We start from the raw sequence: 16,316 nt of genomic DNA, 5'->3' as shown, positions 1-16,316 counted from the left end.
TTTTTTCTCTCTCAGGGTGGCTTCTCCAGCGGTCTGTCTCCTCGGCCAGTGCAGATCCTCTGTGGACATGACCAGGAGGTCACCTGTGTGGCCATCAGCACTGAACTGGACATGGCTGTCTCAGGGTCGAAGGTCAGCAATATCGCATGCTATTAGCAGTTATAAGATTTATACAAAACACAGAATATGCACAATAAGTAATAATGTCAACTGATGATTAATTTCATTATTCATCAATCAGACGTTTATGTTAGAAATACAATAATAAAAGGCAAATCAAACTCCACAAAAAACACTTTTTATTAAGTATTAATCTATTATTCTATAACTGTATAACTCTATAATTAAAATACATTTCTCTGCTCCGTAGTAAACCATTATAAAGGAAGTGTTTTTTTATTTTCTCTTTTATATTGCTTGATGTCTGTAGGGTTGTGAAGGTGTGAAAAAACGCAAATAACGATGTTGCTCATTAGAAGTGAGAATGTAATCTCTACCAGCTACAACCCCAAAACACACACTTTATAGATAGAGACGGATGTTGCCATCCTATAGCCAGCGGTTGTTCAAACCTGGAAAGCGTTGCGTAACCAAATTAAGAAAGGGCAAACTCTCAGCTGACTCTCATTTTGACCTTTTTTCTCATGTGTTGCTAACTGGTTTAACCAGTTAAATTAGAGAAGAGACATGGAACATACAAGTCCATTATGCCTAGCTGTAATTTTAAGGGCTTTACATCGATCTATTAAAGACTCTAACGCCAAAGGTAACTGGCTGCCGAGACTCCAATAAACTAAGTACTTTTGCTCCCTGTGGCTTTGGTTTGATTTGGGAAACAACGAGCGGTTTACATGGCACCTTCACTGACTGTCCCTTGCTGTTCACTGTGTGTCAGGATGGGACGGTAATAGTGCACACTGTTAGACGAGGCCAGTTCCTGCGAACGCTGCGGCCTCCTGGGAATAGCTGTGTACCTGCCATCATCTCTGAGCTCCAGGTGGGCATGGAGGGCCACATCGTGGTACAGACATCGCTGGAGGAACGCTCTCATAGAAAGGTACTTTAATACAAACGATATAGTGTATAGACAAAAACACTTAAACAAGTTTCTCAACCTGCTTACGCCATTACTAATATTCTGCTTATTCCTACAGGGCAAGTACTCCATTCATGTTTACTCTGTAAACTGCTGTCTGCTGTCCTCCTTCACCATGGAGGAGCAGGTCACCGCTCTCCACCTAGTGTCTGAACACATCATCCTGGGGACCGCGGAGGGCAGCCTCCACATACGAGAGTTATGCAGGTAAAAACATTGAGAACATAGCTTTGAGTTCTTTATAGTGCAGCATGTAAAGCAACTTTAAGTCTAAAGTTTAATTCCTCATTCTAACTCTTCTCTGATTGACAGCCTGGATGCTCCAGTAGCGCCCCTGGCCTTGAAAGTTCCTGTGAGGAGTGTGTCTGTCACCAAAGAGTGCAGCCACATCCTAGTGGGACTAGAGGACGGGAAGTTAATTGTGGTGGGGGCAGGGAAGCCAGAGGAGGTGAGAAGCGAGACTTCAAGTGATTGTGATATTCAGGCATTGGGTGGCAGTGTTTGTTTGTATGTGTGAGTGTGTGAGGACAAGGGGGGCTAATCATATGCTAAGTGCTTGTTGAAAACCAGGTTTTTCAAATGATAATGAAGCGTCTTTAGTCTAACATCTCTGTTTTAGCCCTCTAGTGAAGATTAACATGCTTCCGCTCCTGTTCTCAGGTTCGCTCAGGACAATTCTCCCGTCGCATTTGGGGCTCAACACGCCGGATCTCTCAAGTGTCGTCAGGTGAAACAGAGTATAATCCCACTGGGAATGCTGGTAAATGAGAGGAGCAATGGTGGAGGACTCTGTAGGCTGCAGATACCTGCACCACCAAGATGCTCACCAGACTCCAACAAGGCATTCGTTCCCTTAACCAAGCTGGGAGACTATCCTCCTCAGCCACTGATTTCTCTGAGAGAACAACTATACACTGTGCACTTTTTTATTCTTAAAGGATTTGATATTTTATTGTGTATTTACTGTTGTGTACTGTATTTTTAATCAGCATCATTCCAAAGAGTGGCCTTGTTTTTGTGGAGGGAGGAGAGCTCAGTGTTTGAGGTTTGTGAACCGCTGTTGAACAGTGAGTCACAGTTCAGGGATGTGACTCATGCTGATGCACATGCAGCATCAGACACAAAGAGAAGCAACGCCGTGAACTCTCCAGGCTCCATGTTCTTGGCTTCTTTTTCGTGGCAGAAGAACAGCTGTGATCCTTGTGCTGTTGAATGTCTCAAAGCCATTGTTTTTGGCAATGGCACCTTTTTAAAAAAACTCCTGGAAACTTGAAACTGCTGTAGATGTTGCTTGAGATTTCCATATTGCAATACTGGTAAATACCACACGGGGGTTGACTTTGTAAAATAAATATACAAGAGGGTAACTGGTCACTAAAGTGAACCAATGCTGGGTTGTGATCTTAGGTGGTCGTGGTCAGGACTTGTTGATCCTTGCAGCAGAATTGCACCGCAATACCACAGTGTGTAATCCTGCATTCCTTAAGTTTCTACACAATGTAAAACTGTTACAATTAAAGCAATAACGGCTTTAATGGTCAAGTATGTGATACATATTCACTTTTTTATTAAGTGTGGAGCTTGGATGCAATGAGGAGTGCCTTCTGTTTTCTTAAACACAATGGAGAGGAGTCCTTTACGAATGCGTTTGTATGTGTTTTGTTATAATGCTATTCATCACACGACTATATCCCTGTTTAATTCATCTGAAAGTGCCTTTTTTTAGCTTGTATGTATAAACACTGAATTCCAATCATCTATTTCTACTTGATATCTCTATGCCACTATGTCAGACTGTACCCCTGCTGATTTGATTTAAACACCGTACTACTCTATATGACTCAGATGTGGATGAGATGTTATTGTTGATGAACTCATAAACTGTTGGCTGGAAGCACATACTTGCCTGTACTGGTATTCTACTGTTTTATGAAGCGCTGAAAACATCTGAAGCCAATGATGACTCTGAACCATGTGAGTGTAAGTCTGTGAGTGAGCTTCAGAGGAATTCACTTCCTGTCAGCTTCTTTTACTGTGGTTGGAACAAAGTAGTTGTTATGCAGTGTCATGACAGGACAGAGACAAAGGGAACTATTTGGGAGAATGCAATACCCCTAACATGGCGCACACATACAAATTACCTAGTCTTTGTAAGCGATGCTCAAAGTAATCTTGAGTGTAAGCAAGAGGAGACTATATTTGAAATGTTGTTTACTTACCAATTCATCTGCTTTCCACTCTGGAAATACACAAATCCATTACATTCAGACTGTCTAAAATAAAAAAAATTCCAATCATACAACTGTAAGAGAAGATACTATCTGTGAATAAAAAGGATCGTTTGCATTAACAGCTGTTCAAGCACACATTTGATAGTTTGCTATTGTGCAAAATGATAATGATTCTTTCTGTGTTTACTGTAGTTGTTATACATGTAATATTTCACTTCATTATCCAGTAAAACTCTGAATCTTTAGCTTTATAAATGAAGCATTGGGTCTTAAATACAAACACAGTCCTCTATCTAAACAATTGGTTAAAGTTGTGATGTTTTTGGTAATATTTGTTGTTAAAATGTCCTGATTTAGATTAGGTAAGCACTGCCTTGAATTTAAATGATGATTTAGCTTTTGTGTTGTTCTTGAACGAGGTTGGAAATACACTTTTCTTTTTAAAAATCAAGAAGCCTGTACCTTAAACATGACAGTGTGAATCATGATTGTCTGTGCGTCTGTCTGTCTGAGCCTTAATGCTCGTTCTTGAAATTGTCTTAATATGGCCAATAATAGTGACTGCACACTTAAATTCAGGAATCCTCTTTTCTGTGAACCGCTGCCCATGTCCCGAGGACGATTGCCCATTACTGGAAAATAAGCTCAGGTTCTTGTTTGTGAACCACAGCAGGAAGGAAAGTGATCTGCTGCCACAGCGAAGATCATCCAGCTCCTCTACTGTAATCCAGTCTCACATGTGTCTGTGATGTTAACTCTATTAGAGTTGAAAAGGTCACGGTGAGAAACAGCACATTTACTTGAAGAAGAGACTTTGATCTCCTGGTGGGCCGAACATCCTGTCGGCCTCCCCATAAACACCTCCGGGGCTACAATTCAGAGGGACGGGGAGGGGTGAAGTGGGTGATAAAACCAACCTGAAGACCCCCAGTCAAATACAAACCACAGAACAGTGAATAAGGGAAGTGGAGTGGGAGGGTGAAGAGGAATGCAGTCACTCTGATGTGGCTCCATTGACAATGGTGGGAGGGGTTAACACCTACTTCTCGTTTATTGGCAGTATCTCCTTCTGACCTCTGCAGACCAGAGATCAGACTGAGGGGATAGATGTCGTGAAATGCGACAATTTTGGTGTTGTTCAAGTTGTTCCTGCCAAGAACCGCATCACCCTCAAACAGGCCTCCCCCTCTCATCAACTCCCCCCTCTGGTTGATTTCTCCTCTGCCTGTGGACAGCAAAATCTTGTTTTTTTTTGTAGCTGCGTTATCGTTCCCACCCATGTATGACCACAAAGGAACTCGCCCCTCAGATAAAGAGTCTGCAGCTCCACAGCAAGATGATGTAGACAAGTAAAGAATAAAGAAGTGAGGGCAACTGTTTTTTTTCTGATTGCTGATAAACTTGTTTATTTTAGTTCTTATTTGATATTTTCTCTAATGTACTGCAAAAAACCCCTCTTTCTTACCAAGTTGTAAATGTCTTAAAAGCTTTTTTTCTTCTTAAAATAAGTGAAGAAAAATGAACCAGTGTGATAAGATTAATACAATAACATTGTTACCAATAAAACAAATCTACCAATATTTCAAAGCAAGACAGATTAAGGCAGGTTGCTGCACTATAATTAAAAAAAGATATACTTGATTTAAAGAAAATGTAAAAAATAAATAAATAAAACATTTCAAAACCCAATAGTAGACAAAGACTACTTGGCAAGATGGACATTTTAACATTTCATTGGGAAAACATCTAATAAATGATCAAATTAAAACAGAAACAATTTTTATCTCACTTGTTTTAAGGAAATAAGACTTTTACAACACTTGGTAAGTGTGGGTTTAGATTGGCATTTAAGCTGTGCATACTTACTATTTAGGGAGCATAAACTGACAATATTATGTTCGTAAGAGTGTTTTGTCTGTCTGTGTGTATGAACGAGAGAAAAGAGAATTCCATGTGCCTAAAATAAGGCTCGGCATTTAATCAGAACGGGAACATCCTGTCTGTCTCCTCTCATCCCTCAGCAGGCTTTGAAGTGCAAGTAGTATTGTGTCTGAGAGATCTCTCCATTTGTTTTCCTCTGAAGTCTCCGGCCCCCCCGCGATGCATTCACTAGAATTTACAAGGTGTGTAATTTACCCTGCGTTGGTTTTCTAATCTTTTGAATAGCTGAGATCAAACATATGCTTCTTCTTCAGAGCATCTTGTTTGATTCTCATGCTCTCTTTTGTTTCTGATAACAACTGATCACAGCTCTCTGTAAGTATCCCTGTAGGGTTGTAAAATGGTGTCATGTCACAGAGCTCCATTTAATGAGGGGTTAACATGGATCATCATATAGGTTCACTGGGATAAATGTATATAGTTGAGAGTGTAACCCGTAATATGACATTTTTTACACATTCTGTTAATATGAACAAACATAATTATGGAATTATTCAAATGCTTTTTTATACATCTGAACTCTTGGATCTTCCAACAGGACACGTACATGTCTCATCAACGTGTAGTGGAAGAAGTACTTAGACCTTTTATAAAGTAGAGGAATATCACAGTGTAGAAAAACTTTGTTACACATAAAAGCCATGTATTCAAAACGATGCTTGAGTAAAAGTATACAAGTATTAGCATGCAAATATACTTTAAGTACCAAAACTAAAAGTCCTGATTATGCAGAATGGTCCATTTCAGAATAATGTTCTTACATCATTATGAACTACTTTATATAATGTTTGGTAGTTTAATCTATAAAAATATCTCGTAATTAATTTTTTAATTATATTTTGTGTTGATATTCTGACTCGGCAAAGCTATCATATAAATGAAGTAGGGTAAAAAGAAAAATATTTGTCTCCTAAATGTAGTGGAGTAGAGAAGTATCATAACATGTAAAGTAAAGTATAAGTACCTAACATTTTTACTTAAGTGCAATACTAATACGTGTTAAATATAACATAAATTAATAAACGAGACACAACAAAAAAAACTTGTTATCGTGTTACAAGTAAAAGTCCAGCGTTATCATCATTAGTCATTTTGTTAAGGTACATTAAGTATCATGAGCAACATGTACCTTAAGTATCAAAAATATATGCACTACTTTTAAAAATAGTCAATGTTAGTGTTACTGATGCATTCATGTTTAAGAAGTATTTGAACTATTTCACACACGGTTAGATAGTTTAATATACTACTAATAATGTTTGTATGTAAAGTAACTATACAAATGAATGTATAAAAAAAACAAAAGTGGCATCAAATAGTAATATTTAAGTAAAGTACCTAGACTAGTAGCTTGTAATTATGTACAATAGGCTACTGAGGTAAATGTACTCACATTCAACCACTGATATTTTGTCTGTATTTATTCTTGTATTTGCTTTTATTTCATAATGGTCCGTTTATCCATTCAGTGTTGAATGGATATAGTTTCTTACTGCTTGGTAATATGTTGATATGGTTTTATTTTATTTCAGTAGCACACACACACACACACACACACACACACACACACACACACACACACACACACACACACACACACACACACACACACACACACACACACACACACACATACAGTACATAATATCAGACTTGATCTCAGGTCTTAAGTTACATTACTGCGTCGCAGGGATGCAGCCAATCACGAAGCCTCGTTGTGGGCTGTGGAGATGGGAGGAGATGGGAGGAGGAGATGGGAGGAGATGGGAGGAATGGGAGGAGAGAAGGCCCAGTCAGAGAACTTGCAGGAGCTTTTTCCTTCCCCTGATCTGTTGCAGAGCTGCGGGAGAGCTGCAGACATGCATCCTGCCCACTGAAACAGAAGAAACGTTGTGCTGACTTACAGGGAACCAGCAGAACCAGCAGGGAACCAGCAGGGAACGAACTGGGAGAAGCAAAGCGGAGAGTCTGCGGATTAAACTTTTCTGGTGCGTAAAACTGGACTATGAGCAAACTTTTCCCGTCTGCGGAACCAACGCGACTCAGGTTTAGAGAGTTGGAAGTTTCGATGAGACTTTTTCTGCGGTTGTTGAAGGTTGCAGACTGAAAGAGAAGCAGAACTGTTCTTCTCTCGGAGGACTGAGGACACCAGACATGGGACCGTTTCTCATCTGCGCGCTTCTGCTCGTAAAAGTAAGAATCTGTTAATTACTGCTTTACTAACACACACATCTCCACTCAACAGCCTGATTCCTGTTTCTAACTCTCATCATCATCATCATCATCATCATCATCATCATACTAGCAGCTATTGTAAGCTTCAACCACAGAGTCCAGTCTTGCACCATTGTTCCCAGAGGAAATGTGTTTTACACCACAGAGCATGTTCCATGAAGGCTGTGTCACAAGGCCCCTGTTGGTGACTTGTGTTTGTTGTCATTCTGTAGCTGGCAAATATCAGTGGAAAGAGTGAGAGGACAAATAAGATTCAATCTCATCCTGTCTTTCTTTTAAAGTCTCTAATGACCAAACAGAGTGAAGTCAAACTGCTGCTTATTGTTGCTTTAATGCTGCTTGCCTTGGAGTTGGCCTACACACTGCACATCTGGATGATGAAGGCTTTCACAAAACATCCTGGAAGTATGTGCAGACTCTATAGGGGAGAATGAGCCAAACCATTGTGAATATCATGGAGAACAAAACACAGAAGCAAACCATTAGCCGAGATTATGCACCTACCCATGGATAAATGAGGTATTTTATCAACAAATTATAGTTTCAGTGGCGTTTGATAGCATATTATTAAGCCAGGATCAGTGTGAAAAGAAGGCCCCTGTCTCCACAGTTGCAGACAATAATTTGATTCTCATCTACCTCAAAAAGCCCACGGGGCTTGTAGTCCTGTCTGGACACGCTCCTCAGAGTCAAAGCACTTTTGTTAGATCAAAGTACTTCGATAAAATGTGGCACTTAAAGAGATGTGTATCTCTCTCTCATTAAAAGGGTGTGATATCAAAAAAGTTTCTTTTTTAAATCTAAGATGCTGTTTCTCAAAACAAACAAAGTGACTTTAGGTATGTTTCTGTAGCCCACCGAGAAGTATTTATGCTGGCAAAGTATTCTCTTATTACTCACTGGATGATTTAGTGCAGATGTCGATTGTATCCTACAATATGTGAGCACAGTCTTCACGAGTGTCTACTAGGCTCATATTGCCTCTCCTCTACTGTACATGTTGCCATGTTTGGTGCTTACAACAATTCCTCATGAAAATGTGGCCTAGCTTTCAGTATAGCTGGATAGCTTCGATATCCGGAGCAAAGCAATTATCACAATTTTCTCCCAGTTTGTGGTGTAAGTGTGTGTGTGTGTGTGTGTGTGTGTGTGTGTGTGTGTGTGTGTGTGTGTGTGTGTGTGTGTGTGTGTGTGTGTGTGTGTGTGGGGGGGGGCAGTTTATTACCACAGTCATTCGATTTTCCATAGACTAGTTAAGCAGAGTTCCATGGGGGCCAGACTTCAGGATCATTTAGGAATTCAAACCGCCTCTTAACTCTGTGGTGTGTGTTGAAAATCAGCAGATTAAAGGTTAACATATCTCTGTGTGCTGTCCTGTTTGATTTAGGATCATAGTTTTGGGGGAGCTCTCTGCCTGAAAAAAAGAAGAAACCGATGTCCTTTAATTTGTCCCTTATGCTCCCTGTATACTAATGACAGTAATCAGTGCAGCTTTGACAACTTTCCCTCAGCTCGGGCTGTCTCTGCTGAAAGAGCTCTGTCTGTTGCCGTCACAGCGTGATTATGAAGGCTCATGGGGTCGTTGTCTTCACAGGTAGAGAGCATCCTTTTGTGTGTTTATTTTCACACAGATTAGATTAACTGTGGAAACTTCAGCCTACGCGCCTCAAAAGTGGTCTCACTTCAAAAGGGCACAGAAAATGTTTCGGGCTGAAATTAAGTGTGTGTGTGTGTGTTTGTGTGTGTGTGTGTGTGTGTGTGTGTGTGTGTGTGTGTGTGTGTGTGTGTGTGTGTGTGTGTGTGTGTGTGTGTGTGTGTGTGTGTGTGTGTGTGATCCGCGTTGACTGAGTGACTCCGGCAGCCGTGGAGTTGAGAGCCCCATTGAAAGCTCTGAGCCGTGCTGCTTGGTGGTCCGTCTGTTCTCACTGGGGAATCCCTTCAGATCGCAGCTTCTTACCTAAATGGAAAAAGCAACTGCAGCCCCTTCCCTTCAACCTTACTGAAGACTGAACAGTCTAAGGTAAATAAATCTTTGCCTGAAAATTCGTTATGACAGCAAAAGCAGGGAATTGTAGATTTATGTAGCACTAAAATAAAACTAACACTTCTTTCAAGTTTAATTATATTCCTATGGTGTTACAAAACCTTAAAAAAACATAAAAGTAAGGAAGCATAACACAACTTTTCTTATGAGGCGGATTTATTTGTCAATATGTCTAATCTTCTCTGATGATGATTTCGTTTAAAATCATACACTTTGTTAAATCATTACAGTATTAAGTGTTTTAGATATTAATTACACACTGACATACTTTCTCATACCAACAAATATTGAGTGGTATCCAAAGTACTCCTTCATAAACTGTGTACAGTAGATAATGACTTAGTCATACCTCTACTCAGTAGATCACTGTTCCCATTCGTCTCTACTGGGGCAGGGACTAAATATTTCATTGCACCAGTGGCTGAAGTGCCAAGCCTTTTTTCAATTCTTGCCCTCAAGGCAGGCGTACAGAGCTACACCAGCCCTGACTCACTCCATGATCTGTGAAATGACAGAAATCCAAGCAGGAGGTAAAAATAAAACAGAGCCACCAAACATGTCACCAAATATTTATCAAAGCATAGATTTAGCTCTAAAAGGTTAGCTAGTGTTAGCAGAGACATCTGTCACATGGAGAGGACCAACCAGAGTTACCAGGGAGCTTTCGTGCTACAAGTTATTACGGTCCAGACCCGGTCACAGTCTACTAAGTCCAAACATCCTGCCAGTTCCTGCCTGCTGGATCCCACCACCCTGACACCCTAATACCTCTGATCTGGGTTCCGTGGCTGCTGCTTAGATATCATCAGGCTCCTCTAAGCGCTGCAGTAAATCTGGCTGTTGTTTTTGGAACGAGGAGCTCAAGCTCCCTTTCAAAGTGGTTTCTCCTGTAGTATCAGCATGGAATATTTCAGCGTTTTTTTTTCCATCTGGGGGCATGATGATGATGATGATGATGATGTGTGTGTGTGTGTGTGTGTGTGTGTGTGTGTGTGCGTGTGTGTGTGTGTGTGTGTGTGTGTGTGTGTGTGTGTGTGTTTCTGGTGGGCTTTTTGTTGGAGGCTCTACATGTTCACACACGTTGCCTGTTTGTTGGCAGACTTCAGAGACAAAGAGGAGATCAGTGGGTTGTTTAGCTGTTACTTTTCCTCTTTGCAGGAGGTTAGTTGTTAGACATCTGTTTGCTCTTGTTCTCCCTCAGGCAGAGCAGGCCAATCTCCCTTAAATGTATGCATGTTTTAGATGCCGTTGTGCAGAGTGAGTTAGCGAAATACTGACCTTCCTATAGACACACCTGCAACTTCAAAGGACCCCCTCTCACCCATACAGACACTCGCATGCTGGGCAGCCTTGGTTAAATGACACCCTCGCCTGGGGCTGGAACCGTCTCCTTTATATTACCCCCCCTCCTTTCTGATGTCAAGAAATAAACACACACATATACACTGTATTCACACACACAGTTACACAATGTCACTCGCAATGATTTGGAATGAGTGGGAGGGCGGAAGCTCTCTTTACTTCTTCCTTCCTCTTTTTCTGAGTGTTTTCCTTCACCCCTTTATGTCTTATTCTTTCCACTGGTCCAAAGCCATCTGATTAAAGCCAGCCACTCCTGACAGACACCAGCCCTGCTGCACAGGCCGTTAGGAATGTCTGATCTATCCCTCATGTCAAAACTCAAGCTGGGCTCTCCATTACCCACTTGCAGATAAGGACTCAGAGCCCTTTACGGGTGAAAACTGAGGCAGATAGAAAGATAAAAAGGCAATTTTCAGTTCTTCCAGATTCCCGCTTATTCAGTTGCACAGGGGTGAGATGTGTGTGTTTGATTTCCTGCATGTGGTTTAAGCCACAAAACTCCTTGGACAAAGAAAAAAAACCTTTTGTTTTATTTTGTTTGGCAACTAACTAAATTTAAATATGAACCATGTGACTGCTGATTCTAAAAAGCCTGAGACGTTTGTTGAGCTACACAGTGGTAGTATTTCTTTCTAACCGTCATTTATTTTCTGTAGATTACTCTTGGAGATGCCTGTGCCAGTGGCCAGTTCACTGAATCGGGGCAGTGTTGCAGTCTATGTCCTGCTGGCTTCGGATTGAAAGCAGCGTGCGGGAAAGAGGATACCAAGTGCACACCATGCCCACAGGGTAAGCAGTTCAAATCTAATGTTACTGCACCAGTGTGGAAGATGTTTTACCTGCCTTATCATTATCTTTGTCATCTGTTCAAGAGGCTGGAGGATTTAAGTGGCACCACGTATCATCATTCAAAACAAAAGACTGACTCTGATTTTGTTATCTGTTTCCCAGGAAAGTTTTCCTCATCTGAAGGTCTCGGTCCTTGCCTTCCCTGTGCTAAATGCCCGGCCAGTGTTCCCATGGTGGCCTCTTGCTCTGCCACTCAAGACACTCAATGTGAATGTGACAACGGCTTCTTCTTTTTGAGCAACCACGGCCTGTGTGCGCCTTGCTCCAAATGCACTCGTGGTGAGGGTGTTATCCGGGAGTGTGGTCCACTGGGAGACACGCAGTGCCAGATCTGTGGCCCGGGAACATTTTCTGAAGAGCGTATCAGCACCAAACCCTGCCAGACCTGCACCCAGTGCTCTGAGAGTGAAGTGGAGATCCGACACTGCCTGCCTAACTCTGACTCACTGTGCATGGGTGGGTACTAATAAATAGTGAGACTATAAATTGGATTAGTAAATCCAAGTCTGGTGACATATTATATTTGTCCTATTGTCAACAAATCCCATGAAAACAAATTGATCCTACTAATTAACAAGTATTCTCTGTGTAGCCATAGACCTCCTTTGTTTCCACTGTAGTTCATTTTGAATCAGTTATATAGTCATTGTCCTGCTGCTATGAATTATTACCAGCGCACTAAATACGCAGCTAAAGATTGTCTCCAACAAATACAATGTACTCCTTTTTTTAGTAATGTTTGCTGAAAACTGCTGTTTTAGTAAATTACTTAATCTTAAAAGAAAGGAAATTATTTATTTAAAAAAAGGTATGTCTTCAGTAGGAGCAAATTGGCGTTGGAATGCCACAGACAGAGTAAAGAAAAAAGAAAGTAGGGAAAGATGGATTAATGCATTGTTGGTTTTGTTTTTTTAATAGAATTTTCCAATAGTAGTGACAGCCTCATCCCATAAAGATCTACTGCAAGGGAAACCAGCCATAGTTAAAGATAAAAGAATGAGCCAAAGGGAGAGCGACAGGGAGTGGGAGGGTCTGTGAGAATACAAGGACATGTGGTCAACACCTGCATCCACTCCTCAACTGAACACTCTGAGCTGAGAAACATGAGCAGTGAAAAAAGAGCCCACTTAAGTGCTGTAATCCAATTGGTATGAGCTTGACAGGTCTTTAGGTTAACTGCCCCCAAGAACCTGAAGGCCAAGGGAGGCTGCTGACCCTGACAACTAGTCCGCCTCCTCCCAAATGGCTACACTCGCTCGCCAGGAGCCAGGTCGTCTGTACACACTCTGGGTCCTTATGTCATGACCCTTTGACCCCAGAGAGGTCAGCACAGTACCGTGTAGTGTTTGATCCCAAAATAGTCAGACCACAGGAGGGAGAACTAGGCTGGAAATGGGGACAATGAAAGGTTTCAAAACCCCAGGGGACCGGGATGACAGAGGCTATCATTACATCAGGCATACAGGCTTCTGTGAAATTATTTCAGGCCCCAACTTATGCAGCCCAAATGTGTTTCTGATGTGCAGATGCAATGACACTGTCTCTCCCTTTCCTTTTCTCAATAGATAAGAAGCTGCACATTCTGTCTCGTCCTCCTCTTGGTGGTTCTGATGCTCCTCGCTGGCCAGGTGTGGAGGAGGGGGAGACCAGTCCTGCCCCTGGAACTCCCAAGTTGACTCCGCAGGATGAGGGAGGGAGCAACAACATTCTGGCCTACGTGTCTGTTCTGGCTGCCGTGGTACTGGGTCTGCTTCTTTATGTGGCTTATAAATGGTGAGTTTTCACTAGCTATGGGTCCTGATCCTTAAATTGATGTAATAAAGATGATAAGATTGGCCCTGCTATGAAAAGTAGCTCACTCTGTGTAGCTTAATTGACATTGTTTTTTCCGCTCTTCTCAGCTGGAGGTCATGTAAACAGAAGAGGGCTCTTTCTAAGGCCCGTGCAGCTGAGTTGGGGGCATCTCCAGAGGGAGAAAAGCTCCAAAGTGACAGTGGTGTATTTCTGGACTCTCACAGCCTACAGGACAACCAGCCCAGCAAAGGTGAGGCAGACACAGGCCTTGTCTATAAAACTTCATATGACTGGTACTTTTTAAGAGAAAGGATTTGTAGCCTTTTAGAAAAAGGAAAACTCAGTTCCAGACAGAACACTATTGTCCTCCACTTTCTTTTAAAGGTAACCTGTGGAGTATTTTTGTGAGTGGGTCACCCATTTGTTTCTTGTATCTTATGCAAACCCACAAAAAAGGCCTATGTGAGTGCTTGCCTGGCTTCAGACTATCTCAGCAAAGATGGTTGGTGGCAGTAATATATCTAGAAACATGCCAATGTGCCAACAAAATGCATAGAAGAGGAGGTCTGCATGTTAGTGAACATGGATGCTTCAAAAGTGTTTATTATATTAAAAATTGGAAATTATTTATGTGGAAGTACTTTGTTAGGCATCAAGGATACGCCCTAAGGGTTTTAGAATGAAACATAACTTTGTTTATTTACAGAAACTTTACAAGAAAACAACACTTTTAAGTTACCAATGTTCCCAGCACAGAAAATCACACAGAAGGTTTCTATTCAAACCTTAGCAATGTTGAAATTATAATTTTTAAAGTATCGTTAGGCCTATGTTTTTTATTTGCCATGTAATTTGGAGTATCATATCCATTAATTATAAGAATACTATTATTCAGTATTATTGAAAAACAGATTCTATGGTTTAAATAGTACAAGCAAAAACATTTGTTTCATGTTTCCACAGGTACTAAGAGGGACAGCAAGCAGGACAACCGTTTGTACATCAACCTACCCCCCCACAGACAGGAAGAGGTGGAGCGCCTCCTGCAGGAGGGAGCGGGCCGTGGGTGGAGGCAGCTGGGTGCAGCGCTGGGCTATGAGCCTGAACAGCTGGACCTGTTTGGCCGTGGAGAGGCTCCTGCTCACACACTCCTTTCTAACTGGGCCCAGAAAGAAGGTTCCACTCTGGGACTGCTGTGTTCGGCACTGGCACGCATTGAGAGGCCCGATGTGGTAACAGCTCTTAACTGCCCCACGCAGGGTGTTTCTTTGGTCTGAATGCTCCTCAAACACACGTGTGACAATAACAGACTGAAGATCTTTCATCGGAGTGACAAGGAAGGCAATCTGATATCGACACCTCTGTCACTGTTGGAGGATAATGGTCACTAATGGTTCATAATTGCTTTGTTGGACACTTATAGTTTTTACTAAAGAACAAAACATATTCTTGTATCACCTTCCTTTGCCCCAGTTTATGTCACCATTTGATTTTACATGGATCCAACTGCATGAAAGAATCTCCTGGAATGTTTCTGTTGTCGGTACTGAGCAAATCTCCATTTTACCAGTGGCAATGAAAACTCTGAAAACACGTTTTCAATTCTGGTAAAGAGACTTTACAGAAACATGGTCATATTGGATTAGAACTGCAATAACAGTCAGTATTCGGTTTGTGACGAGAAACAGAATAATGTGTATACATGTGTTGCAGAATTGTGATTATTATACAAAAACACTGTTTACATGTTATTTGGACAGAAATCAGATTTATCCCCCGCATTTACCAGCCTTCCTCTGTGCTATTGTAAACAAATATGGCTTATTAGATCATCACGTTTTCCACGTAAATTGCCTTGTTCTATGAATTACAACTTCAGCAAACTCTTTGGTATTGCAATTGATTTTTGCCAGAATGTGACGGTCCAACAACACTTCTTTCTGTCATTTTGTGACATGAAATGGGAATGCTTAAAAGAAAGAGAAGATAACCCAAGATACCAAATTAAGGGTTAAAATGGCCATGTTATCAATCTTCCCGACGATGCTTGCAATTGCTAAAAATACTATCTAATGTGTACATGGGAACTTCTCATTAGATTTTTTTTTTTTTTTTTGCTTTGTACTGTTTCTCCTTTTTCTTTTGCAGTCACTATTTAGCCTTGGTAGTTATTTACAATGAGGATATAATCTGAATCGTTGATGTTTCAAATCTCATTAGAAGACACAAAAATTAAGCATTCTGTAAAATATAGAAACACCATTCTTAGCTCTTCTTAATAATCATCCTTGATTGTAAATATCTAAAATATTATTTTGATAAGTCATGGCTATGAAGACTGAATGAAGGGAATAGACAGTCTATTATCCTTACGTTCATATTACACAGCTCCATTTTTGCCACCTTCATTTTTCATATTAGACACACGCACACACACAAATCGAAAGACACTGTTAACATCAATGCTCGTGTCCCAAGTTATTTTGCTTCTGTATTTATTTCATCACCTTTTGAAGAATGCAACTTAATTAAAGTCTATGAGAACCTGGACATCTGCTGTGTGCTAATTACACTATGTGATGGCCTCAGATGGGTCTGATATTTTTTTAATGACAGCCATGTATGGTTTTGTGTATATATTTCCTTATCGTATGCCTCAATGTGTTTTTGTATGAGTTTTATTCATATAATAAATAACTTTGATAAGTCAGTGCTATTTTCTTGTAACAAAAGGACCTGAGATTATACTTCTTTATGTTGTAGA

At 40.9% G+C, this 16,316-nt stretch overlaps 2 protein-coding genes across 2 annotated transcripts in view; both read left to right on the top strand.

Annotated features, from left to right (window-relative positions):
* nbeal2 (neurobeachin-like 2) overlaps positions 1–3,820 on the top strand; it is a 32,253-nt gene extending 28,433 nt beyond the window's left edge. The window contains 5 exon segments of the mRNA XM_054620861.1: positions 16–132; positions 896–1,057; positions 1,155–1,303; positions 1,409–1,544; positions 1,757–3,820. Of these exon segments, the coding sequence (XP_054476836.1) occupies positions 16–132; positions 896–1,057; positions 1,155–1,303; positions 1,409–1,544; positions 1,757–1,864 (672 nt within the window). The 3' untranslated portion in view covers positions 1,865–3,820.
* Positions 3,821–7,068: 3,248 nt separating this feature from the next.
* On the top strand, positions 7,069–16,256 carry nradd (neurotrophin receptor associated death domain). The gene is made up of 6 exons (XM_054622018.1): positions 7,069–7,461; positions 11,566–11,698; positions 11,861–12,214; positions 13,324–13,531; positions 13,660–13,802; positions 14,516–16,256. The coding sequence occupies exons 1-6, from the start codon at positions 7,423–7,425 to the stop codon at positions 14,827–14,829; spliced, it is 1,191 nt and encodes a 396-aa protein (XP_054477993.1). The 5' UTR covers positions 7,069–7,422; the 3' UTR covers positions 14,830–16,256.
* Positions 16,257–16,316: the final 60 nt, after the last annotated feature.

The sequence above is a fragment of the Anoplopoma fimbria genome, chromosome 20 (genome assembly GCF_027596085.1).
Source record: "Anoplopoma fimbria isolate UVic2021 breed Golden Eagle Sablefish chromosome 20, Afim_UVic_2022, whole genome shotgun sequence".
NCBI classification, from domain to species: domain Eukaryota; kingdom Metazoa; phylum Chordata; class Actinopteri; order Perciformes; family Anoplopomatidae; genus Anoplopoma; species Anoplopoma fimbria.
Note: the sequence above shows the minus strand (reverse complement) of the source record. Positions and strands in the feature narration are given on the sequence as shown.